At 41.9% G+C, this 20,000-nt stretch overlaps 1 protein-coding gene across 1 annotated transcript in view; it reads left to right on the top strand.

Moving 5' to 3' along the window:
* Positions 1-20,000, top strand: part of LOC143276576 (unconventional myosin-Id-like) — a 69,353-nt gene that overhangs the window by 32,353 nt on the left and 17,000 nt on the right. Inside the window, exons 11-21 of the mRNA XM_076581170.1 lie at positions 2,285-2,395; positions 4,099-4,155; positions 5,933-6,078; positions 7,357-7,411; positions 8,694-8,771; positions 9,774-9,940; positions 11,369-11,573; positions 14,397-14,620; positions 16,410-16,554; positions 19,215-19,316; positions 19,913-20,000. The exon at positions 19,913-20,000 is cut by the window's right edge and continues 29 nt beyond it. Of these exons, the coding sequence (XP_076437285.1) occupies positions 2,285-2,395; positions 4,099-4,155; positions 5,933-6,078; positions 7,357-7,411; positions 8,694-8,771; positions 9,774-9,940; positions 11,369-11,573; positions 14,397-14,620; positions 16,410-16,554; positions 19,215-19,316; positions 19,913-20,000 (1,378 nt within the window). The remainder of the gene's footprint in view (positions 1-2,284; positions 2,396-4,098; positions 4,156-5,932; positions 6,079-7,356; positions 7,412-8,693; positions 8,772-9,773; positions 9,941-11,368; positions 11,574-14,396; positions 14,621-16,409; positions 16,555-19,214; positions 19,317-19,912) is intronic.

Genomic DNA, 20,000 nt, shown 5'->3' with positions numbered 1-20,000 from the left:
CCACATTCAAACACACATGCACACTCTCTATTTGTGTCTCTCTCCCTCCCTCAGTTTGGCGCTGTGTCACCCTTGTCCATTATACATGTATCGAGTATAACAACATTTATATGTGTATAATTATATTTGTGTGTCTCTTAGAACAACGGCAGATATGTAAGTCGGCCAGAGTGCTAATGTCTTCACCGTTGGAAAATAAAACATTCATTCATTCATTCGTTCATTCCCTCCCTCTCTCCCTCTCTCTATCTCATCCTCTCTTACTCACAAGCACACATTTGTACACCACATTCCAGCACCTAAAGAAATTCATTAACCTTTTTTTTTCCACTCCTTCAATTAAACAGCTACAGAATATTTGTTGACAGCTGGGAACAGTTAGCACAGCTCATGCTGGCACCATGACCATAGTGTGTGTAGGTGGACTACTTCAACAGTCAGGTGATATGTGACATAGTGTGTGCAAGTGATGTGTGATGTGGTGTGTGCAAGTGATGTGTGACATGGTGTGTGCAAGTGATGTGTGATGTGGTGTGTGCAGGTGGAATACTTAACTCACTCCAGACGATGGAACGCTATAGTGCTCCTGACGTAAGGTAGCGTTCCAGACCATGGAACGCTATAGTAGTTTCGACAATTAAAATTTTTTCCACGTTTTCCTCATGGGGTAGCATAACAATCGCAGCTACACCGGGCATTGTGAACGTGTCAAGGGTCGAATGGAAAGTTTCTTTATGAGAATCCTTAACTACACACTCACCAGCGAGCCAGCAAGTTCAGCACTCCACATGACAAGCTAATCAGCATATGTATCAAAAATGGCGTTGCAGGCGATACAAGTAGAAATTTTTGGAGCAGACTAGATCACGACAGTGACTTTTACTGCTGCTGAAGTGATTGAAATGCTCCAAACTGAAGGTTTCGACATTGACGAGGATGATGAAGACGTTGAGTAAAGTATCTGCAGTGAAGAAAGCTACCAACAAGAAGGTACTGACAGTGACTCAGCTTCTGAGGGCTGTGAAGAGAGGGAGGGAGTGGGCATACACACGACGTTAGAAGAGGGGTCAGTGGGTCAAGTACAGTGAGTTTCATTCAGTTACTTTATGTTTTGAATTTTTTGTGATTTTTTTCTAAACCCTAACAAATGGGTCGTCTGTAGGGAAAAGCAAGGGAGAAAACTATTTGTCTGGAGTGAGAAACAGCCAGGTGATGTGTGTGACATGTTGTGTGCAGGTAACACGGTGGTGTGACAGAGTGTGTGCAGGTGACACGGTGATGTGTGTGACATGTTGTGTGCGGGTAACACGGTGATGTGTGACAGAGTGTGTGCATGTGATGTGTAATGTAGTGTGTTCTGGTAGACTACTTCAACAGCAACTTACAAGTGATGTGTGACATGGTGTGTATAGGTGACGCATGATGTGCTGTGTGCAGGTGGACTTCTTCAACAAGGTTATGTGTGATGTGGTGTGTGCATGTGATGTATGACACGGTGTGTACAGGTGATTTGTGTCATGGTGTGTGCAGGTGGACTTCTTCAACAAGGTTATGTGTGATGTGGTGTGTGCATGTGATGTATGACACGGTGTGTACATGTGATTTGTGTCATGGTGTGTGCAGGTGGACTTCTTCAACAAGGTTATGTGTGATGTGGTGTGTGCATGTGATGTATGACATGGTGTGTACATGTGATTTGTGTCATGGTGTGTGCAGGTGGACTTCTTCAACAAGGTTATGTGTAATGTGGTGTGTGCATGTGATGTATGACATGGTGTGTACATGTGATTTGTGTCATGCTGTGTGCAGGTGGACTTCTTCAACAAGGTTATGTGTGATGTGGTGTGTGCATGTGATGCATGACACGGTGTGTACAGGTGATTTGTGTCATGGTGTGTGCAGGTGGACTACTTCAACAACAAGGTTATGTGTGATGTGGTGTGTGCATGTGATGCATGACATGGTGTGTACATGTGATTTGTGTCATGGTGTGTGCAGGTGGACTACTTCAACAAGGTTATGTGTGATGTGGTGTGTGCATGTGATGTATGACACGGTGTGTACAGGTGATTTGTGTCATGGTGTGTGCAGGTGGACTTCTTCAACAAGGTTATGTGTGATGTGGTGTGTGCATGTGATGCATGACACGGTGTGTACAGGTGATTTGTGTCATGGTGTGTGCAGGTGATTTGTGTCACGGTGTGTACAGGTGATTTGTGTCATGGTGTGTACAGGTGATTTGTGTCACGGTGTGTACAGGTGATTTGTGTCATGGTGTGTGCAGGTGGACTACTTCAACAACAAGGTGATCTGTGACCTTGTGGAGGCCCCTCACAAGGGGGTGCTGGCCATCCTGGACGAGGCATGCCTCAACGTCGGCAAGGTCACGGATGAGGTCAGTTCTTCCTGGTCGCTTTTCTGTCCAGGTGTCAGTTTTTCCCCTGCGACTGACGGACTCCATTTGGTGGTTGTGTTACTTCAGTGACTTGCTTTCAAAGCAGCTTTTGCTTTATTATACTGTAGGGTTGGGGGTTTTTTTTTCACTTACTTTGTTTGTTTTGTTTAATTCTTTTTTGTTAATGTTTTACACAAACGCAGGGTAGGCCTTCAAGTCCTGACAAGCGCGTAAGGCTTTTGCTATCTGTCAGATCTCGTTTTTTTCATATAATGCAGATGTGGTGGAGCATGAAATGGATCAGTCTGCATGCTTTGACACCTCCTCGAAACTGAAAGAAAACCTGAAATTGCTGGGTTTAGTTTACTGATTCCCCATGGTTAGTGTGGAGAGTGGTGTGAAAATGGTCAGTTTCAGTTTCAAGGAGGTGTTGAAAGGCGCACACTGATCCATATAATTATGCTACACCACATCTGCTTGAAAGAGAGCAGATGCTGGACATACTGGTCAAGCATTTGAGAAATAACAAATATGTTTACATATAACTGGCACAAACTTGTTTGAATATTTTGCCTGTAACTTTAGCAGAGTATTGCCTGTAAGGGAATGAATGTTGACACATTAGTTTAGCCTCGTTAATTATGGTGTATCTGTTGATTTACAAACGTCAGTCAGAATTACCAGAACATGGGCATAAAGTAGGGTATTAAACAGTAAACTGCAAAATTTACATCCAGACTAGTCCCAAGACGTAAGCCCCGAACAGACTGACCTTAAGGTCATCAGCCAGCAGGTTGTTAACACATTCTTCTCCAGGTATGAGTTAACTCATACCATTATTACCTCCCCTGTGGACCAGGTACAAGTATTCTCACACTAACACACTATTCTAATTTCGTTCATTCTTGCTTTGTGCAGTGGGCATTCTAAATTGAACCGTTTAGAGATTCTGGAATCATGAAAACAAAGCTTTGTTTGACTGATTTAATCAACAGTTCTCCATCAATTTTCGCTGTTTAAGTGAACCACCCTGTGTTTTCTGCAGTGGTCTGATGTAGTGCTGGTCCACAGGAATTGTAGGTGGCATGTAGCTGTGGGGTAGAATGAGTTAACTCACCTCTGCCAACCTAGTCTGTCTGTCCTTATGATCTTTTTGACTCACTTGTGTAAACAAAGTGAGTCTATGTTTTAACTCGGTGTTCGATTGTCTGTGTGTGTGTGTGTGTGTGTGTGTTTGTCCGTGTGTCTGTGGTAAACTTTAACATTGACATTTTCTCTGCAAATACTTTGTCAGTTGACACCAAATTTGGCATAAAAATAGGAAAAATTCAGTTCTTTCCAGTCATCTTGTTTAAAACAATATTGCACCTCTGGGATGGGCACAAAAAAATAAAAAAGAAGCGTAATTATATGCAAACTGCATTTACTGTTATATTTATATTTTTGGTATTCTCTAAACTTGGCACTTTGACCTCATATTCTGACACAACAACAAGAGCAGTCATTATTATCATTTTTTGTTCAGTGGAATTTTTATTTATTTTGCAAACGTTTTGGTGCAGATAGTAAAAAAGGGAAATTACTCTGTAATTAATGCTAGGGGACTTAATTTATCACAAGTGAGTTTTGAAGGCCTTGCCTCTCTTGTCTTACTCTTCTTCCCCTCTTTTATTTCAGCAGTGTTGTAATTGTTTCTGTTGCAGATGTTTCTGGAGGCCATGGCTCAGAAGCTGAAGGGTGATCGCTTCGTGTGCAGGAAGGTAACGTGATACTGTCTTTGTTGTTTTATGAATCTGTTGTTGATTGTCAGTCTATGCCTGTACAACATGTGATATGCTTTGTCTGTTTTCTGCTGTGGTTCAGTGACAGTCGTGTTCATTTGTGTATTTGTTTTGACCACCTTGACTGCTGCTGATGGGTCTGCCGGCCCCAGAATTGATTGTGTATCCACACTGTGTCTGACAGCGAACAACTGGCCCCATAATTGATTGTGTATTCATTGTGTGTTTGACAACAAACAGGTGGTCCCAGCAGACTAGACATATAATTGATTGCTTATCCACTTTATGTTTGACAACAAGCAGCTGACCCCAGAATTGATTGTGTGTCCACTCTGTGTTGACAACAAACAGCTAGCCCTAGAATGGTGTTTCCACTCTGTGTTTGACAACAAACAGCTAGCCCTAGAATGGTGTATCCTCTCTGTGTTGACAACAAACAGCTAGCCCTAGAATGGTGTATCCACTCTGTGTTTGACAACAAACAGCTAGCCCTAGAATGGTGTATCCACTCTGTGTTGACAACAAACAGCTAGCCCTAGAATGGTGTGTCCACTCTGTGTTGACAACAAACAGCTAGCCCTAGAATGGTGTATCCACTCTGTGTTGACAACAAACAGCTAGCCCTAGAATGGTGTATCCACCCTGTATTGACAACAAACAGCTAGCCCTAGAATGGTGTATCCACTCTGTGTTGACAACAAACAGCTAGCCCTAGAATGGTGTGTCCACTCTGTTGACAACAAACATTTAGCCCTAGAATTGTGTATCCACTCTGTTGACAACAAACATTTAGCCCTAGAATAGTATATCCACTCTGTGTTGACAACAAACAGCTGGCCATAGGATGTGTGTGTCCACTCTGTGTTGACAACAAACAGCTAGCCCTAGAATGGTGTATCCACCCTGTATTGACAACAAACAGCTAGCCCTAGAATGTGTGTATCCTCTCTGTGTTGACAACAAACAGCTAGCCCAAGAATTGATTGTGTATCCACTCTGTGTTTGACAACAAACAGCTAGCCCAAGAATTGATTGTGTATCCACTCTGTGTTGACAACAAACAGCTAGCCCAAGAATGATGTGTATCCACTCTGTGTTGACAACAAACAGCTAGCCCAAGAATGATTGTGTATCCACTCTGTGTTGACAACAAACAGCTAGCCCAAGAATTGATTGTGTATCCACTCTGTGTTTGACAACAAACAGCTAGCCCTAGAATTGATGTGTATCCACTCTGTGTTGACAACAAACAGCTAGCCCTAGAATTGATTGTGTATCCACTCTGTGTTTGACAACAAACAGCTAGCCCTAGAATTGATTGTGTATCCACTCTGTGTTGACAACAAACAGCTAGCCCTAGAATTGATTGTGTATCCATTCTGTGTTGACAACAAACAGCTAGCCCTAGAATTGATTGTGTATCCACTCTGTGTTTGACAATGAACAGTTGACTCCTGCAGACAAGATATAGAATTGATTGTGTGTTCTCTCTGTGTTTGACAACAAACAGCTAGCCCTAGAATTATGTATCCACTCTGTGTTGACAACAAACAGCTGACCATAAGATTTGTGTGTCCATTCTGTATTGACAACAAACAGCTAGCCGTAGAATTATGTATCCACTCTTTGTTGACAACAGTCAGTTAGCCCAAGAATTGATTGTGTGTTTACTCTGCATTTGACAACGAACAGTCGGGCCCTGCAGACAAGTCACAGAATTGATTGTGACAACTCTGTGTGTTGACAACATTAACAGCTGGCCCCAGCAGACAAGACCTTGGAGCACAGCCGTGACTTTCGCATCCAGCACTACGCAGGGGATGTGACCTACAGTGTGGTGGGCTTCATTGACAAGAACAAGGACATGCTCTTCATGGACTTCAAGAGGCTGCTCTTCAACAGGTGGGTACACAGCTTTGTGTGATTCTGTTGGGTCATCATCATCGGTTCAGCTGTGTTGGTACACAGCTTTGTGTCATGCTGTTGGGTGATCATCATCGGTTCAGCTGTGTTTGTACACAGCTTTGTGTGATTCTGTTGGGTCATCATCATCGGTTCAGCTGTGTTTGTACACAGCTTTGTGTGATTCTGTTGGGTCATCATCATCGGTTCAGCTGTGTTTGTACACAGCTTTGTGTGATTCTGTTGGGTCATCATCATCGGTTCAGCTGTGTTGGTACACAGCTTTGTGTGATTCTGTTGGGTCATCATCATCGGTTCAGCTGTGTTGGTACACAGCTTTGTGTCAGTGTTGGTACACAGCTTTGTGTCAGTGTTGGTACACAGCTTTGTGTCAGTGTTGGTACACAGCTTTGTGTCATGCTGTTGGGTCATCATCATTGGTTCAGCTGTGTTGGTACACAGCTTTGTGTCATGCTGTTGGGTGATCATCATCGGTTCAGCTGTGTTGGTACACAGCTTTTTGTCATGCTGTTGGGTCATCTTTGGTTCAGGTGTGTTGACCAGTAGACATCAGGGTAGGCGCTTAAGGCCTGACCAGCGCATTGGGTTAATGGGTAGATCAGGCGTGTGGTTTATTTTATTTATGTTTTTTTTTTAACACTGGTGAGGTATGTCATATATGGAATAGTCTGCATGTTTTGATAACTTGATACTGAAACTGGGTTTTGAAGGATGACTTTGAAAGTCACAGACAAAATCATTACATAGAAGTCACAGACAAAATCATTACATGGAAGTGACAGATAAAATCATTACATGAAAGTCACAGATAAAATCATTACATGAAAATCACGGATAAAATCATTACATGAAAGTAAGAAATGTGTGTTTTATAAGTGCTACGTAATAAAAGTGAAATCAAAATGGAAAATGTATTGATCAGTTAACAAGTACAAACACAACTTCATAGATCAGTTTTAAATGTTGAAATTTTTAAATCTCCAGAAAATCACTTTTAAACTTTGCAGTGAAAAAAAAGAAAAAAAAAAGAAAAGAAATTTATTCAAGCTTCCATTGAAATGAAGTAGGACTCTGAAGGTCTGACGGGAGTGTTGGGATTGTGAATTGGTCAGGCATCTTACACTTCAGGACTGCAAAGCAGTCAAAAGGATTGTGCTCTGCTTGAACTGTTTGCTTTGTAACGCATATGTCTCAGTGCATCAAACAGCAACCTATATACGTGTCGATAAAGAGTTAATCTGCTTTTTCATTCCACAGTTCCAACGAGGTGATCAAATCCATGTGGCCTGAAGGGAAACAGCTTGTGACGGAGGTGAGACACTGCTTAAAAGTTAAAGGTTAAAGGTCCCATGTGTGACAGAGATAGGGACACTGCTTAAAAGTTAAAGGTTAAAGGTCCCATGTGTGACAGAGGTGAGACACTGCTTAAAAGTTAAAGGTTAAAGGTCCCATGTGTGACGAAGGTGAGACACTGCTTAAAAGTTAAAGGTTAAAGGTCCCATGTGGGCCCGTGACCTTTTACACCCATCAGGCAAGAAGTCTTAATAAATAAAATTAATAAATAAATTAATGTCCCCTGTTTCTGGGGTTCGGCATTATCATTTGTTTTGGTTTTCTGGCTGTGACATTGTTTTGTTCTTTCGCTATTCTTTTATTTTTATTTACTTTTTTTTTTTTTTTTTGTATATATATATTTATATATTTACTTAGCAGTAGTAGTGGTAATGGTTGTAGTGGTAATGATGGCTTCATTGGTGGTTTTTTTGTGTTTTTGTGTGTGTGTGTGTGGGTTTTTTTGTTGTTTTTTTTTTTTTGGGGGGGGGGGTACTTTTATTACTATTATTATTATTATTATTATTATTATTATTAACATTTTTTGCTTGTTTGTTTGCTTGTTGAATTTCTTTGCCCTGAGGGCTGGATGTAAAAAAAAAAAAAAAAGCATGTCTGCTTATTCCACTTCCTTCATGAAAGAAAAATTCATTCATTAAAGAAAAAAAAATTAATTCATTAGAGAGCGGGGCCCAGTCCTCTCTTCCCCACCATTTCAGCCTCCCCCGACGACCGCAGTCAGGTACCCATTGACCCATTGACACGTGGGTGCAGTGAGGAGAATCTGAGTGAAGTGCTTTTTCTCAAGGACGTGACACCATGCCATTTCAGTTCAGTTCAGCAAAACCGTTGGAAGAGAGCCCCAAATAATGTAGAAATCAAGTGAAGCGGTGTTAAAAAGACCAGCTTTCTCCATTTTCTGTTTCTTTCCACGTAAAATCTGAAATCAAAGAAGCGCCAAGGGGCAGATTTGTGGACAGTTTGCTATGTAAGTATCCATTATTATTATCATTACAGATTGCTGGACAGTGTACTATACATTATTATTGTGATTATTATTGTTGGTTTTTTTTTAAATTGTTTTATTGTTATTATTATTATTATTATTATTTCAAATTTCTGGACGGTGTGTCATGTAAATATCCATTATTATCGTCATTATTATGATTATTATATTTATTATCATCATTAATGATATTGTTGTTATTATTGTTAAGTTTGAAATGAATAATAAAGTGAAGTGATCCTGAATCTGTTCACAGACCACCAAGAGACCCACAACTGCTGGCACGGCTTTCAAGACTTCCATCATCCTTCTGGTGGAGAACCTTGCCTCCAAGGTCAGAGACTGGAAGTTATGATAATAATGATTATAGTTTATTTCTGTTGCGCCTTTCATTAAAATACAATAATGCTCAAGGCATATTTACAAGTAAAATATGACATAACAAGAGAGGCAAGGCCTTCAAGACTCACTTGTGATACACTTAAAAAAAAAAATCCAAGCTTTTTATGTATTGAGTATAATTTCAAAATGTAATGTTTAAGATGAGAAAGATCAGTATAAAGCGAATTAAGTCCCCTAGCATTAATTACAGAGTAATTTCCCCTTTTTACTACCTGCACCAAAACGCTTGCAAAATAAATAAAACTTCCATGCTTAGCAAAAGAAGTTCCTGTTTGAACAAAAAATGATAATAATGACTGCTCTTGTTGTTGGGTTAGAATATCAGATCAAAGTTCCAAGTTTAGAGAATACAAAAAATATAAATATAACAGTAAATGCAGTTTGTATATAATTAGTCTTCATTTAAAAAAAAAATTTTTTGTGCCCATCCCAGAGGTGCAATATTGTTTCAAACAAGATGACTGGAAAGAACTGAATTTTTCCTATATTTATGCCAAATTTGGTGTCAACTGACAAAGTATTTGCAGAGAAAATGGCAGTGTTAAAGTTTACCACGGACACACAGACACACAGACACACACACACACAGAGACAACTGAACACCGGGTTAAAACATAGACTCACTTTGTTTACACAAGTGAGTCAAAAAAAGAAACACTCTAATCAAAAATCCCAACCACATATAAACATCACCAAAACCATTCCATGTGAACAACACAGCCACCCCCATCAAACTACGAACAAGACCAAATATCATCATCTGTGTAATCAAAAAAAAACAAGCATTAATGCACGGACAGAAAACATACACACACACACACACACACACACACACACACACACACAGAGTTTCTTATCACATATGTTAATCTGTGATATAAGCTGTGTTGGGCCTCCTTGACCTTGTTTTTATCGTGTGTGTGCACATGTGCAGACCCCGTTCTACGTGCGGTGCATCAAGCCCAACGAGATCAAGTCCCCTCTGCAGTTTGACGACACGCGCTGCAGACACCAGGTCATGTACCTGGGGCTCCTGGAGAACGTGCGTGTGCGCCGCGCCGGGTTCGCCTTCCGCATGTCCTATGACCGCTTTCTGCAGAGGTGGCTGCGTCGTTCAGGACGTTCTTCTCTTTGCTTCTTTTCCTTGTTGAATGTTGATTTATATGATTAACCCAATGCGGTTTTCTTCTTTGCTTTTTTTTGTTTTCGTTGAATTTTGATTTATTATATGATTAACCCATTGAGCTGAGTCAGGCCTTCAGGGAAAATGAAATGAAATCAAGTTAGATAAGATACGGAAGTAAGTGAACAGATAGTAGTCTAATTAATGAATTGACAAATTAGAATAGCGAAAAAAAGAAACCAAAAAAAACCATAGAATGAAATAAAATTGATTGATATATAGATCAATCAATGAATTAAGATAAAACACAGAAAAAAAAAAAAATTAAAAAAAAAAAATGAAGTTAAGTTTAAATACACACACACGCACACACACACACACACACACACACACACACACACACACACACACACTGCACAGATTTTAACCCAAAAGGGGGGATGAGCAATGAGTAGACAGTGGGCGTTTACAAAGAAGCATACAGTACTTGTTTTCACTGCACAGGTACAAGTGCATCACCCATGAGATGTGGCTTAAGTATTCTACAGTGCATGTTTTCACCCCACAGGTATAAATTCATCACCTATGATATGTGGCATAACTGTTCTGCGGTACATGTTTTCACTGCACAGGTACAAATTCATCACCTATGATATGTGGCATAACTGTTCTGCAGTACATGTTTTCACCCCACAGGTACAAATTCATCACCTATGATATGTGGCATAACTGTTCTGCGGTACATGTTTTCACTGCACAGGTACAAATTCATCACCTATGATATGTGGCATAACTGTTCTGCGGTACATGTTTTCACTGCACAGGTACAAATTCATCACCTATGATATGTGGCATAACTGTTCTGCGGTACATGTTTTCACTGCACAGGTATAAATACATCACCCGTGCTATGTGGCATAACTGTTCTGCGGTACATGTTTTCACTGCACAGGTACAAATTCATCACCTATGATATGTGGCATAACTGTTCTGCGGTACATGTTTTCACTGCACAGGTATCAATGCATCACCAGTGAGACATGGCTTAACTATTCTACAGTTTGTTTTCACTGTACAGGTACAGGTGCATCACCCATTAGACATGGCTTAAACTGTTCTACAGTACATGTTTTCACTACACATGTGCAAGTGCAACACCCATGAGACATGACATGACTATTTTACAGTTTCAGTTTCAGTAGCTCAAGGAGGCGTCACTGTGTTCGGACAAATCCATATACACTACACCACATCTGCCAAGCAGATTCCTGACCAGCAGCGTAACCCAACGCACTTGCTGGTTTAGTGTTTATTTTACAGTGCATGTTTTCACTGCACAGGTACAAACGCATGACCTGTGAGACGTAGGCTCAAACTACTCTACAGTACCTGTTTTCACTGCGCAGGTACAAGTGCGTCGCCCGTGAGACGTGGCCCAACTTCCGTGGCAGCACGGTGGACGGTGTTCGCTTCCTGATCAACAACCAGGGCGTCGCCTCGGACGTGGAGTTTGGCAAGTCCAAGATCTTCATCCGGTCCCCGCAGACCCTGTTCGCCTTTGAGGAGGCCAGGGATAGACGCATTCCTGGCATCGTCCTCTTCCTGCAGACGGTAGGGGAGAGTTTGTGTCGTAGGGATGTGTGTGGGGAGTGGGGTGGGGTTGTGGGGGGAGAGGGGGGGGAGTGTGTGTGTGTGTGTGTGTGTGTGTGTGTGTGTGTGAGAGTGAGTATGTGTGTGTGCATTTTTCAATTCATTTTTATGTATTTTTACTTTCAGTGATATTAGATGTCTGTGTGTGTGTGTGTGTGTGCACGTGTGTATGCATGTGTGTGTGAGGGGTATGTGTGTGTGTAAATGTGTGGGGGTGTGTGTGTGCAGAGGGGGATGTTCATGTGTGTATGTGTGGGGTGTGGTGTGTGTGTATTTTTAAAGCAGACATGGTATATCATATACATGGATCAGTCTGCACGCTTTTAATGCATTCTTGAAACCGAGTTGTCTCATGATTTAGGGCTATTTGTTGTGTTCAGAGTGGTCTTATTAGGGTCTGTGTTCAAATCCCGCTCTTGCTCTTTCTCCCAAGTTTGGCTGGAAAATCAAACTGAACGTCTAGTCGTTCGGATAAGGTAATAAACCGAGGTCCCAGTGTGCAGCACGCACTTAGTGTGCTGAGAAAGTACCCTTGGCAACGAGAGTGTTGGCCTCTGGCAGAATTCTGTAGAGGAAATCCACTCTGACAGGCACACAAATATACATGCATGCACTCAAGGCCTGACTGAGCACATTGGTTCACGCTGCTGGTCAGGGATCTGCCTGGCCGATGTGGTGAAGCGTATATGGATTTGTCCAAACGCAGTGAAGCCTCCTTGAGAAACTGACACTGTACTTGTTGTTGTTGTGTTGAGAGTGGTCTCATGACTGAGTGCTGGTTGTTGTTGTGTTGAGAGTGGTCTGATGACTGAGTGCTGGTTGTTGTTGTGTTGAGAGTGGTCTCATGACTGAGTGCTGGTTGTTGTTGTGTTGAGAGTGGTCTGATGACTGAGTGCTGGTTGTTGTTGTGTTGAGAGTGGTCTCATGACTGAGTGCTGGTTGTTGTTGTGTTGAGAGTGGTCTCATGACTGAGCACTGGTTGTTGTGTTAAGAGTGGTCTGATGACTGAGCACTGGTTGTTGTGTTAAGAGTGGTCTCATGACTGAGTTCTGGTTGTTGTTGTGTTGAGAGTGGTCTCATGACTGAGCACTGGTTGTTGTGTTAAGAGTGGTCTGATGACTAAGTGCTGGTTGTTGTTGTGTTGAGAGTGGTGTGATGACTGAGTGCTGGTTGTTGTTGTGTTGAGAGTGGTCTGATGACTAAGTGCTGGTTGTTGTTGTGTTGAGAGTGGTCTGATGACTGAGTGCTGGTTGTTGTTGTGTTGAGAGTGGTCTCATGACTGAGTGCTGGTTGTTGTTGTGTTGAGAGTGGTCTGATGACTGAGCACTGGTTGTTGTTGTGTTGAGAGTGGTCTCATGACTGAGTGCTGGTTGTTGTTGTGTTGAGAGTGGTCTGATGACTGAGCACTGGTTGTTGTTGTGTTGAGAGTGGTCTCATGACTGAGTGCTGGTTGTTGTGTTGAGAGTGGTCTGATGACTGAGTGCTGGTTGTTGTTGTGTTGAGAGTGGTCTCATGACTGAGTGCTGGTTGTTGTTGTGTTGAGAGTGGTCTGATGACTGAGTGCTGGTTGTTGTGTTGAGAGTGGTCTGATGACTGAGTGCTGGTTGTTGTGTTGAGAGTGGTCTCATGACTGAGTGCTGGTTGTTGTTGTGTTGAGAGTGGTCTCATGACTAAGTGCTGGTTGTTGTTGTGTTGAGAGTGGTCTCATGACTGAGTGCTGGTTGTTGCTATGTTGAGAGTGGTCTGATGACTGAGTGCTGGTTGTTGTTGTGTTGAGAGTGGTCTCATTACTGAGTGCTGGTTGTTGTGTTGAGAGTGGTCTGATGACTGAGCACTGGTTGTTGTGTTGAGAGTGGTCTGATGACTGAGTGCTGGTTGTTGTTGTGTTGAGAGTGGTCTCATGACTGAGTGCTGGTTGTTGTTGTGTTGAGAGTGGTCTGATGACTGAGTGCTGGTTGTTGTGTTGAGAGTGGTCTGATGACTGAGTGCTGGTTGTTGTGTTGAGAGTGGTCTCATGACTGAGTGCTGGTTGTTGTTGTGTTGAGAGTGGTCTCATGACTAAGTGCTGGTTGTTGTTGTGTTGAGAGTGGTCTCATGACTGAGTGCTGGTTGTTGCTATGTTGAGAGTGGTCTGATGACTGAGTGCTGGTTGTTGTTGTGTTGAGAGTGGTCTCATTACTGAGTGCTGGTTGTTGTGTTGAGAGTGGTCTGATGACTGAGCACTGGTTGTTGTGTTGAGAGTGGTCTGATGACTGAGTGCTGGTTGTTGTTGTGTTGAGAGTGGTCTGATGACTGAGCACTGGTTGTTGTGTTGAGAGTGGTCTCACGACTGAGTGCTGGTTGTTGTTGTGTTGAGAGTGGTCTCATGACTGAGTGCTGGTTGTTATGTTGAGAGTGGTCTCACGACTGAGTGCTGGTTGTTGTTGTGTTGAGAGTGGTCTCATTACTGAGTGCTGGTTGTTGTGTTGAGAGTGGTCTGATGACTGAGTGCTGGTTGTTGTTGTGTTGAGAGTGGTCTCATGACTGAGTGCTGTTTGTTGTGTTGAGAGTGGTCTCATGACTGAGTGCTGGTTGTTGTGTTGAGAGTGGTCTCATGACTGAGTGCTGGTTGTTGTGTTGAGAGTGGTCTCATAACTGAGTCCTGGTTTTGTTGTGTTGAGAGTGGTCTCATGACGGAGTGCTGGTTGTTGTTGTGTTGAGAGTGGTCTCATGACTGAGTGCTGGTTGTTGTTGTGTTGAGAGTGGTCTCACGACTGAGTGCTGGTTGTTGTTGTGGTGGTTCAGATGGCGCGTGGAGCCCTGGCGCGGAAGAGGGCCAAGTACATGCGGGCCATCTACCTGATCATGCAGCGCTTCAAGCGATACAAGATGCGCTGCTACATCCTGTCCATCGTGGACCGCTTCCGCGGCGTGCGGCAGATGAAGGACTACGGGAAGAGCGTGCAGTGGCCCCGCCCCCCGGCTGTCCTGCAGGGACTGGTGGGCATGCTGCAGAAGGTGCACTCCAGGTATGTACTGTGTGTGTGTAGGGGGGCATGGGGGAGGGGGGGAGGAGAGGGAGGGGCTAGGGTGTGCGGATGGGGGCTGGTTTTGGGGTGGGAGGTGTACAGAGCGTATGAAATGTTATACGACTTAGATGCAAACAAGAAGAAGAATTGGGTTTTCAAATGTTTGAAATGTTATACGACTTAGATGTAAATAAAAAGAAGAATTGGGTTTTCAAATGTCTGTATTTGTATATGAGAATGCTTTTGGTGATGTATGGGTATGTCAAGGTGTGGTAAATATGAATGGATTTATAAATGTCTTTCGTCAACAGTTGATTGACTCTAGGTGGTAGAACTGGAATGATCATATCAATACAAATGGACAATTTAATGTGTATGGACATTTTATAGTACTCATAATCTTAGGTATTATTTATAAATGAATATTGATTGACAGTAGAAATATGTAGCAAGAAGATTTCAATTTGGCATTTCTGACTTGAAAGTACACCGATTCAGGTATAAATCATGTGATGACTGTGAACTGTTGTGTCCTTTGTGCAGGACATCAAAAGAAGATGATGTACAGTTTGTTCTCTGTTGTTCAAAACTTCACAATGTTAGGGTTAGATTTATTCATCGTAAATATTACAGAGATCCTTGTCTGTTCAAACTGAGTTTGTTGATGTCATGCACAAAACCTGATGTTAAATGTAATCTCTCTAGGTTTTTGTATAAGGCGTACTGATTTAGAGATACAGCCGTTTCATAGTCTTGTTTGTCATTGTTTATTTTTCCTCAGATTATGTTTATTGTTCAGATACCCCTTCATGAGGGCCTGGCCTATGGAATAAACCATTCATTCATTCATTCATTCATTCTCTTTGTTTCTACCCGTTTTCTTCCTTCACTGTTGTCTGCTTTTTCTGCCTTCCTAGTCCTTTCTTTCTCTTGCCTGTTTTCAAACAAACCCTGACACATTTTTCTGTTTTCTTTCTTTCTTTTTTTTTGTTTTTTGTCTGCAGTCTTTGATACTTGATCTGTGCTGTTTTGCTTAGCGATTAGGTTGTGAGATTGTGGTTGGCATTAGCCGTCCATCCTGCAGTGTTGTTTGCCGATATGGCTTTTTTATATTATTTTTTGTGGGGCTTTGATTTTTTTTTTTTTTTTTATCCTTATGAGCATTTTTTTTGTGATCAAGGGATGATTAAATTGTGGAAGGGTTGACATCCTCACCACAGCTTAGTTTTTGCACTGAACGCAGTTGAATTTTTTGTATGTTTTTGGACAGTCCTGACATGGCCATGTTCAGTTGGCTGGACGTTGCGCAACAATGTCAAATGTTAGCTGGACTATGGACAACAATGTCAAATGTTAGCTGGACTATGCGCAACAATGTCAAATGTTAGCTGGACTATGTGCAACAATGTCAAATGTTAGCTGGACTATGCGCAACAATGTCAAATGTTAGCTGGACTATGTGCAACAATGTCAAATGTTAGCTGGACTATGTGCAACAATGTCAAATGTTAGCTGGACAATGTGCAACAATGTCAAATGTTAGCTGGACAGTGTGCAACAATGTCAGCTGGACAATGTGCAACAATGTCAAATGTCAGCTGGACAATGTGCAACATGTCAAATGTTAGCTGGACTATGGACAACAATGTCAAATGTTAGCTGGACTATGTGCAACATGTCAAATGTTAGCTGGACTATGTGCAACAATGTCAAATGTTAGCTGGTCTTTGCGCAACAACATGAAATGTCAGAGCGGACGTAGCAGCGTGCTGACTGTGACTGTTGACAGGTGGCGTGCCTACATGATCCTGCGGAAGATCCCCAGAGAGGAGCGCCCCATGTGGAGGCTGAAGGTCATGGCCGGGGAGCTGCTGATCCGCAAACGTCGGGACTGGGGCGTGGGGCGCAAGTGGGAGGGGAATTACCTCATGCAGGTCATTGTTTTTTTGGGTTTTTTTTTGCAATGATTTAACATCTAAACTTAAGTGAACTGAAATGTTTTCCTTTTTAACTCACTCAGTACGGCCAGTCATCTCTTCTCCTCTACACCCCTCGGATGTCCAGTGGGTGTCTGAATGACCCAACCTTTAGCTTCCGTCGTCAGAATTGTGGTATTCTTTGTCAACATTCACCTCTTCAGTATAAGAGCCTTCCGCTTGCAATATTTTGATGATGGTAATTGGGCTGAAACGCTGTTAATGTCGTCTCTTTCGCCGTTCGTATGGAGAGAGTTAATCCCTTGTTTGGTGTCATGTACTGTACCGTATCAAGCTGATCTAAACTAGGCCTGTGGGTTTGCTCTGGCCAAATTTTACGGATAACTCAGCAATAAGACACCCAGCCAATTTTGCCCATGCTAGCCAAACGCCAGTCTCGGTGAACCGTGGTGAAATGGTATGATCATCATGGCATGAGTTACTACTTTTAGTGTTACTTCTGAATGGCGTAACTGATTCTGATAAACAAATGTAATGAAATCCTGAAAGGAAAAAAGTCCAAGTGCCGAATGGTGACTGATGTCCTGACCTGGAAACTCTGTCAGTCTCAGTGAGTGTACTGATCAGCAGTTAAGGGATTTAAAAAAAAAAAGAGTGAGAGACATAAAAAGTATTAAAGTAACATTTACTACTACAGTTACTGGTACTACTACTACTAAAGATTATAGATATATATAGTATGTGGAGTGTGGCCTAGTGGAGCCTAGGAAGGGCCTAGGAAGTGAGAGAATCTGAGCACACTGGTTCGAATCCCATAATTGCCGGTATTTTCTCCCCCTCCACTGGACCTTGAGTGGTGGTATGGATGCTAGTGATGTGATGTGCTGATGTGATGTGGTGGTGATGTGATGTACTGATGTGATGTGGTGATGATAATTTATTATGGTGGTGATGTGTTATGGTGATGTATTGCGGTGATGTGTTGTTGTGATGGTATATTTTTTTATTATTTAAAAAAAAAAAATTTATTACAGGATCTTTAATGTGCATTTTTATTGTTTTTAAATTTAATTTTTTTTTTCCCAAAGACATGTATACAATACAGAGAACAGTATGAACCAAATAATATAAAACGAAGGGTAGCATCCACTACAGAGAGAAAGACAAAACAGAACAAAACAATGCCCCCCCCCCCCCCCCCAAAAAAAAAAAAACCCAAAAAAACAAAAACAAACCCCCCCCCAAAAAAAACCCAGTAAAAACAACATCAACAAATACAGAAACCCCCCCCCAAAAAAAAGAACTTGTCCAATCATTCAATCAATCAATGTTTACACATTATTGATTGCAGTAATCATGATGATTTAAGATGACATTGATAATAAATAGACCAGTTGTAACATAGCAACAGCATCAGTTATGTCAACTATTTAAGCCATGGTATCAAGGATGAGGCGAAAGCGAGTGGTAGCATTATAATATCATAATGTCGTGATGTGTTGTGATGATAATTTATTGTGGTGGTGATGTGTTGTGATGTGGTGGTAATTTATTGTATGGTGATGTGTTGTGATGTGATGTGGTGATGTGTTGTGATGATAATTTATTGTGGTGGTGATGTGTTCTGGTGAGGATGTGATGTGATGATGTGTTGTTGTGATAATAATTTATTGTGCTGGTGATGTGATGTGGTAATGTGATGTGTTGTGGTGGTGATGTGATGTGGTGATGTGATGTGGTAATGTGATGTGGTGATGTGTTGTGGTGATGATAATGTATTGTGGTGGTGATGTGATGTGGTGATGTGTTGTGGTGATGTGTTGTGGTGGTGATGTGATGTGGTGATGTGATGTGGTGATGTGTTGTTGTGATGATGATGTGTTGTGGTGGTGATGTGTTGTGGTGATGTGTTGTGGTGGTGATGTGATGTGGTGATGTGTTGTGGTGATGTGATGTGTTGTGGTGGTGATGTGTTGTGGTGATGTGTTGTGGTGATGTGTTGTTGTGATGATAATTTATTGTGGTGGTGATGTGTTGTGGTGATGTGATGTGGTGATGTGTTGTTGTGATAATAATTCATTGTGTTGGTGATGTGTTGTTGTGATGATAATTCATTGTGGTGGTGATGTGATGTGGTGATGTGTTGTTGTGATAATAATTCATTGTGGTGATGTGATGTGATGATAATTCATTGTGGTGGTGATGTGATGTGGTGATGTGTTGTTGTGATAATAATTCATTGTGTTGATGTGATGTGGTGATGGTAATTCATTGTGGTGGTGATGTGATGTGGTGATTTGTTGTGATAATAATTCATTGTGGTGATGTGATGTGGTGATGATAATTCATTGTGGTGGTGATGTGATGTGGTGATGTGTTGTTGTGATAATAATTCATTGTGGTGATGTGATGTGGTGATGATAATTCATTGTGGTGGTGATGTGATGTGGTGATAATAATTCATTGTGGTGATGTGATGTGGTGATGATAATTCATTGTGGTGGTGATGTGATGTGGTGATGTGTTGTTGTGATAATAACTCATTGTGTTGATGTGATGTGGTGATGATAATTCATTGTGGTGGTGATGTGATGTGGTGATGTGTTGTTGTGATGATAATTCATTGTGGTGATGTTACGGCGTGGTGCGTGTGACAGACAAGGGAGAACAGCAGCACTGCAGACTTTGTGTCCTCCGTCAACAACCTGAAGTCGCGGGACGGGTTCACCAGAGTTCTCTTCTCGTCCATGGTGAAGAAGGTCAGTGCCCACCTCGCAGTGTTCGTGATGATGACGTTTGTATGTTGTGACTGATGTCAGGTGCGATGGTAAAGTGGTTAAAGCCTTGGATTTTGAGTGCCAGGATCAAATCTTGGTCCATGTCTGTTGTAGTAGATATGAAGATTTGTTCCCATCTCCAAAGCCAACATTTGTGTGGTCTTACCACTGACTAAATCCTGTTCATGTGTATGCATGTGCGGAGCATCAAATATGCATGTTAAAGACCCTTTAATCCGTGTCGGTGTTCAATGGGGTTATGGAAATGGGTGCACACCCCTGAAAACAGAGTATGGCTGCCAAAATGGCAAATTGAAAACAGCCATAATTATACTTACACAGTTACTCTCACACATACTCTCTCTCATGCATGCATATACACATACACAAAAAAAAATCACACTTACAGACACACTCACTCACTCAAACTGACACACAAACACACACACACTCACACTGACTGACTGACTCACTCACTCACACTTATAAACGAACACACACACCCACACACACGCATGCACACAGACTAATGATGATAATGATATACAAATAATATTGTTGACTTTGGCTTTCCCCAGGTGAACAAGCACAACAAAACGGCAGAGCGTGCCATTGTGTTCACAGACAAGTTCATCTATAAGCTGGACCAGAGGAAGCACTTCAAAC

The sequence above is a fragment of the Babylonia areolata genome, chromosome 2 (genome assembly GCF_041734735.1).
Source record: "Babylonia areolata isolate BAREFJ2019XMU chromosome 2, ASM4173473v1, whole genome shotgun sequence".
Taxonomy (NCBI): Eukaryota; Metazoa; Mollusca; class Gastropoda; order Neogastropoda; family Buccinidae; genus Babylonia; species Babylonia areolata.
This window is presented reverse-complemented; position numbering and strand designations above follow the sequence as displayed.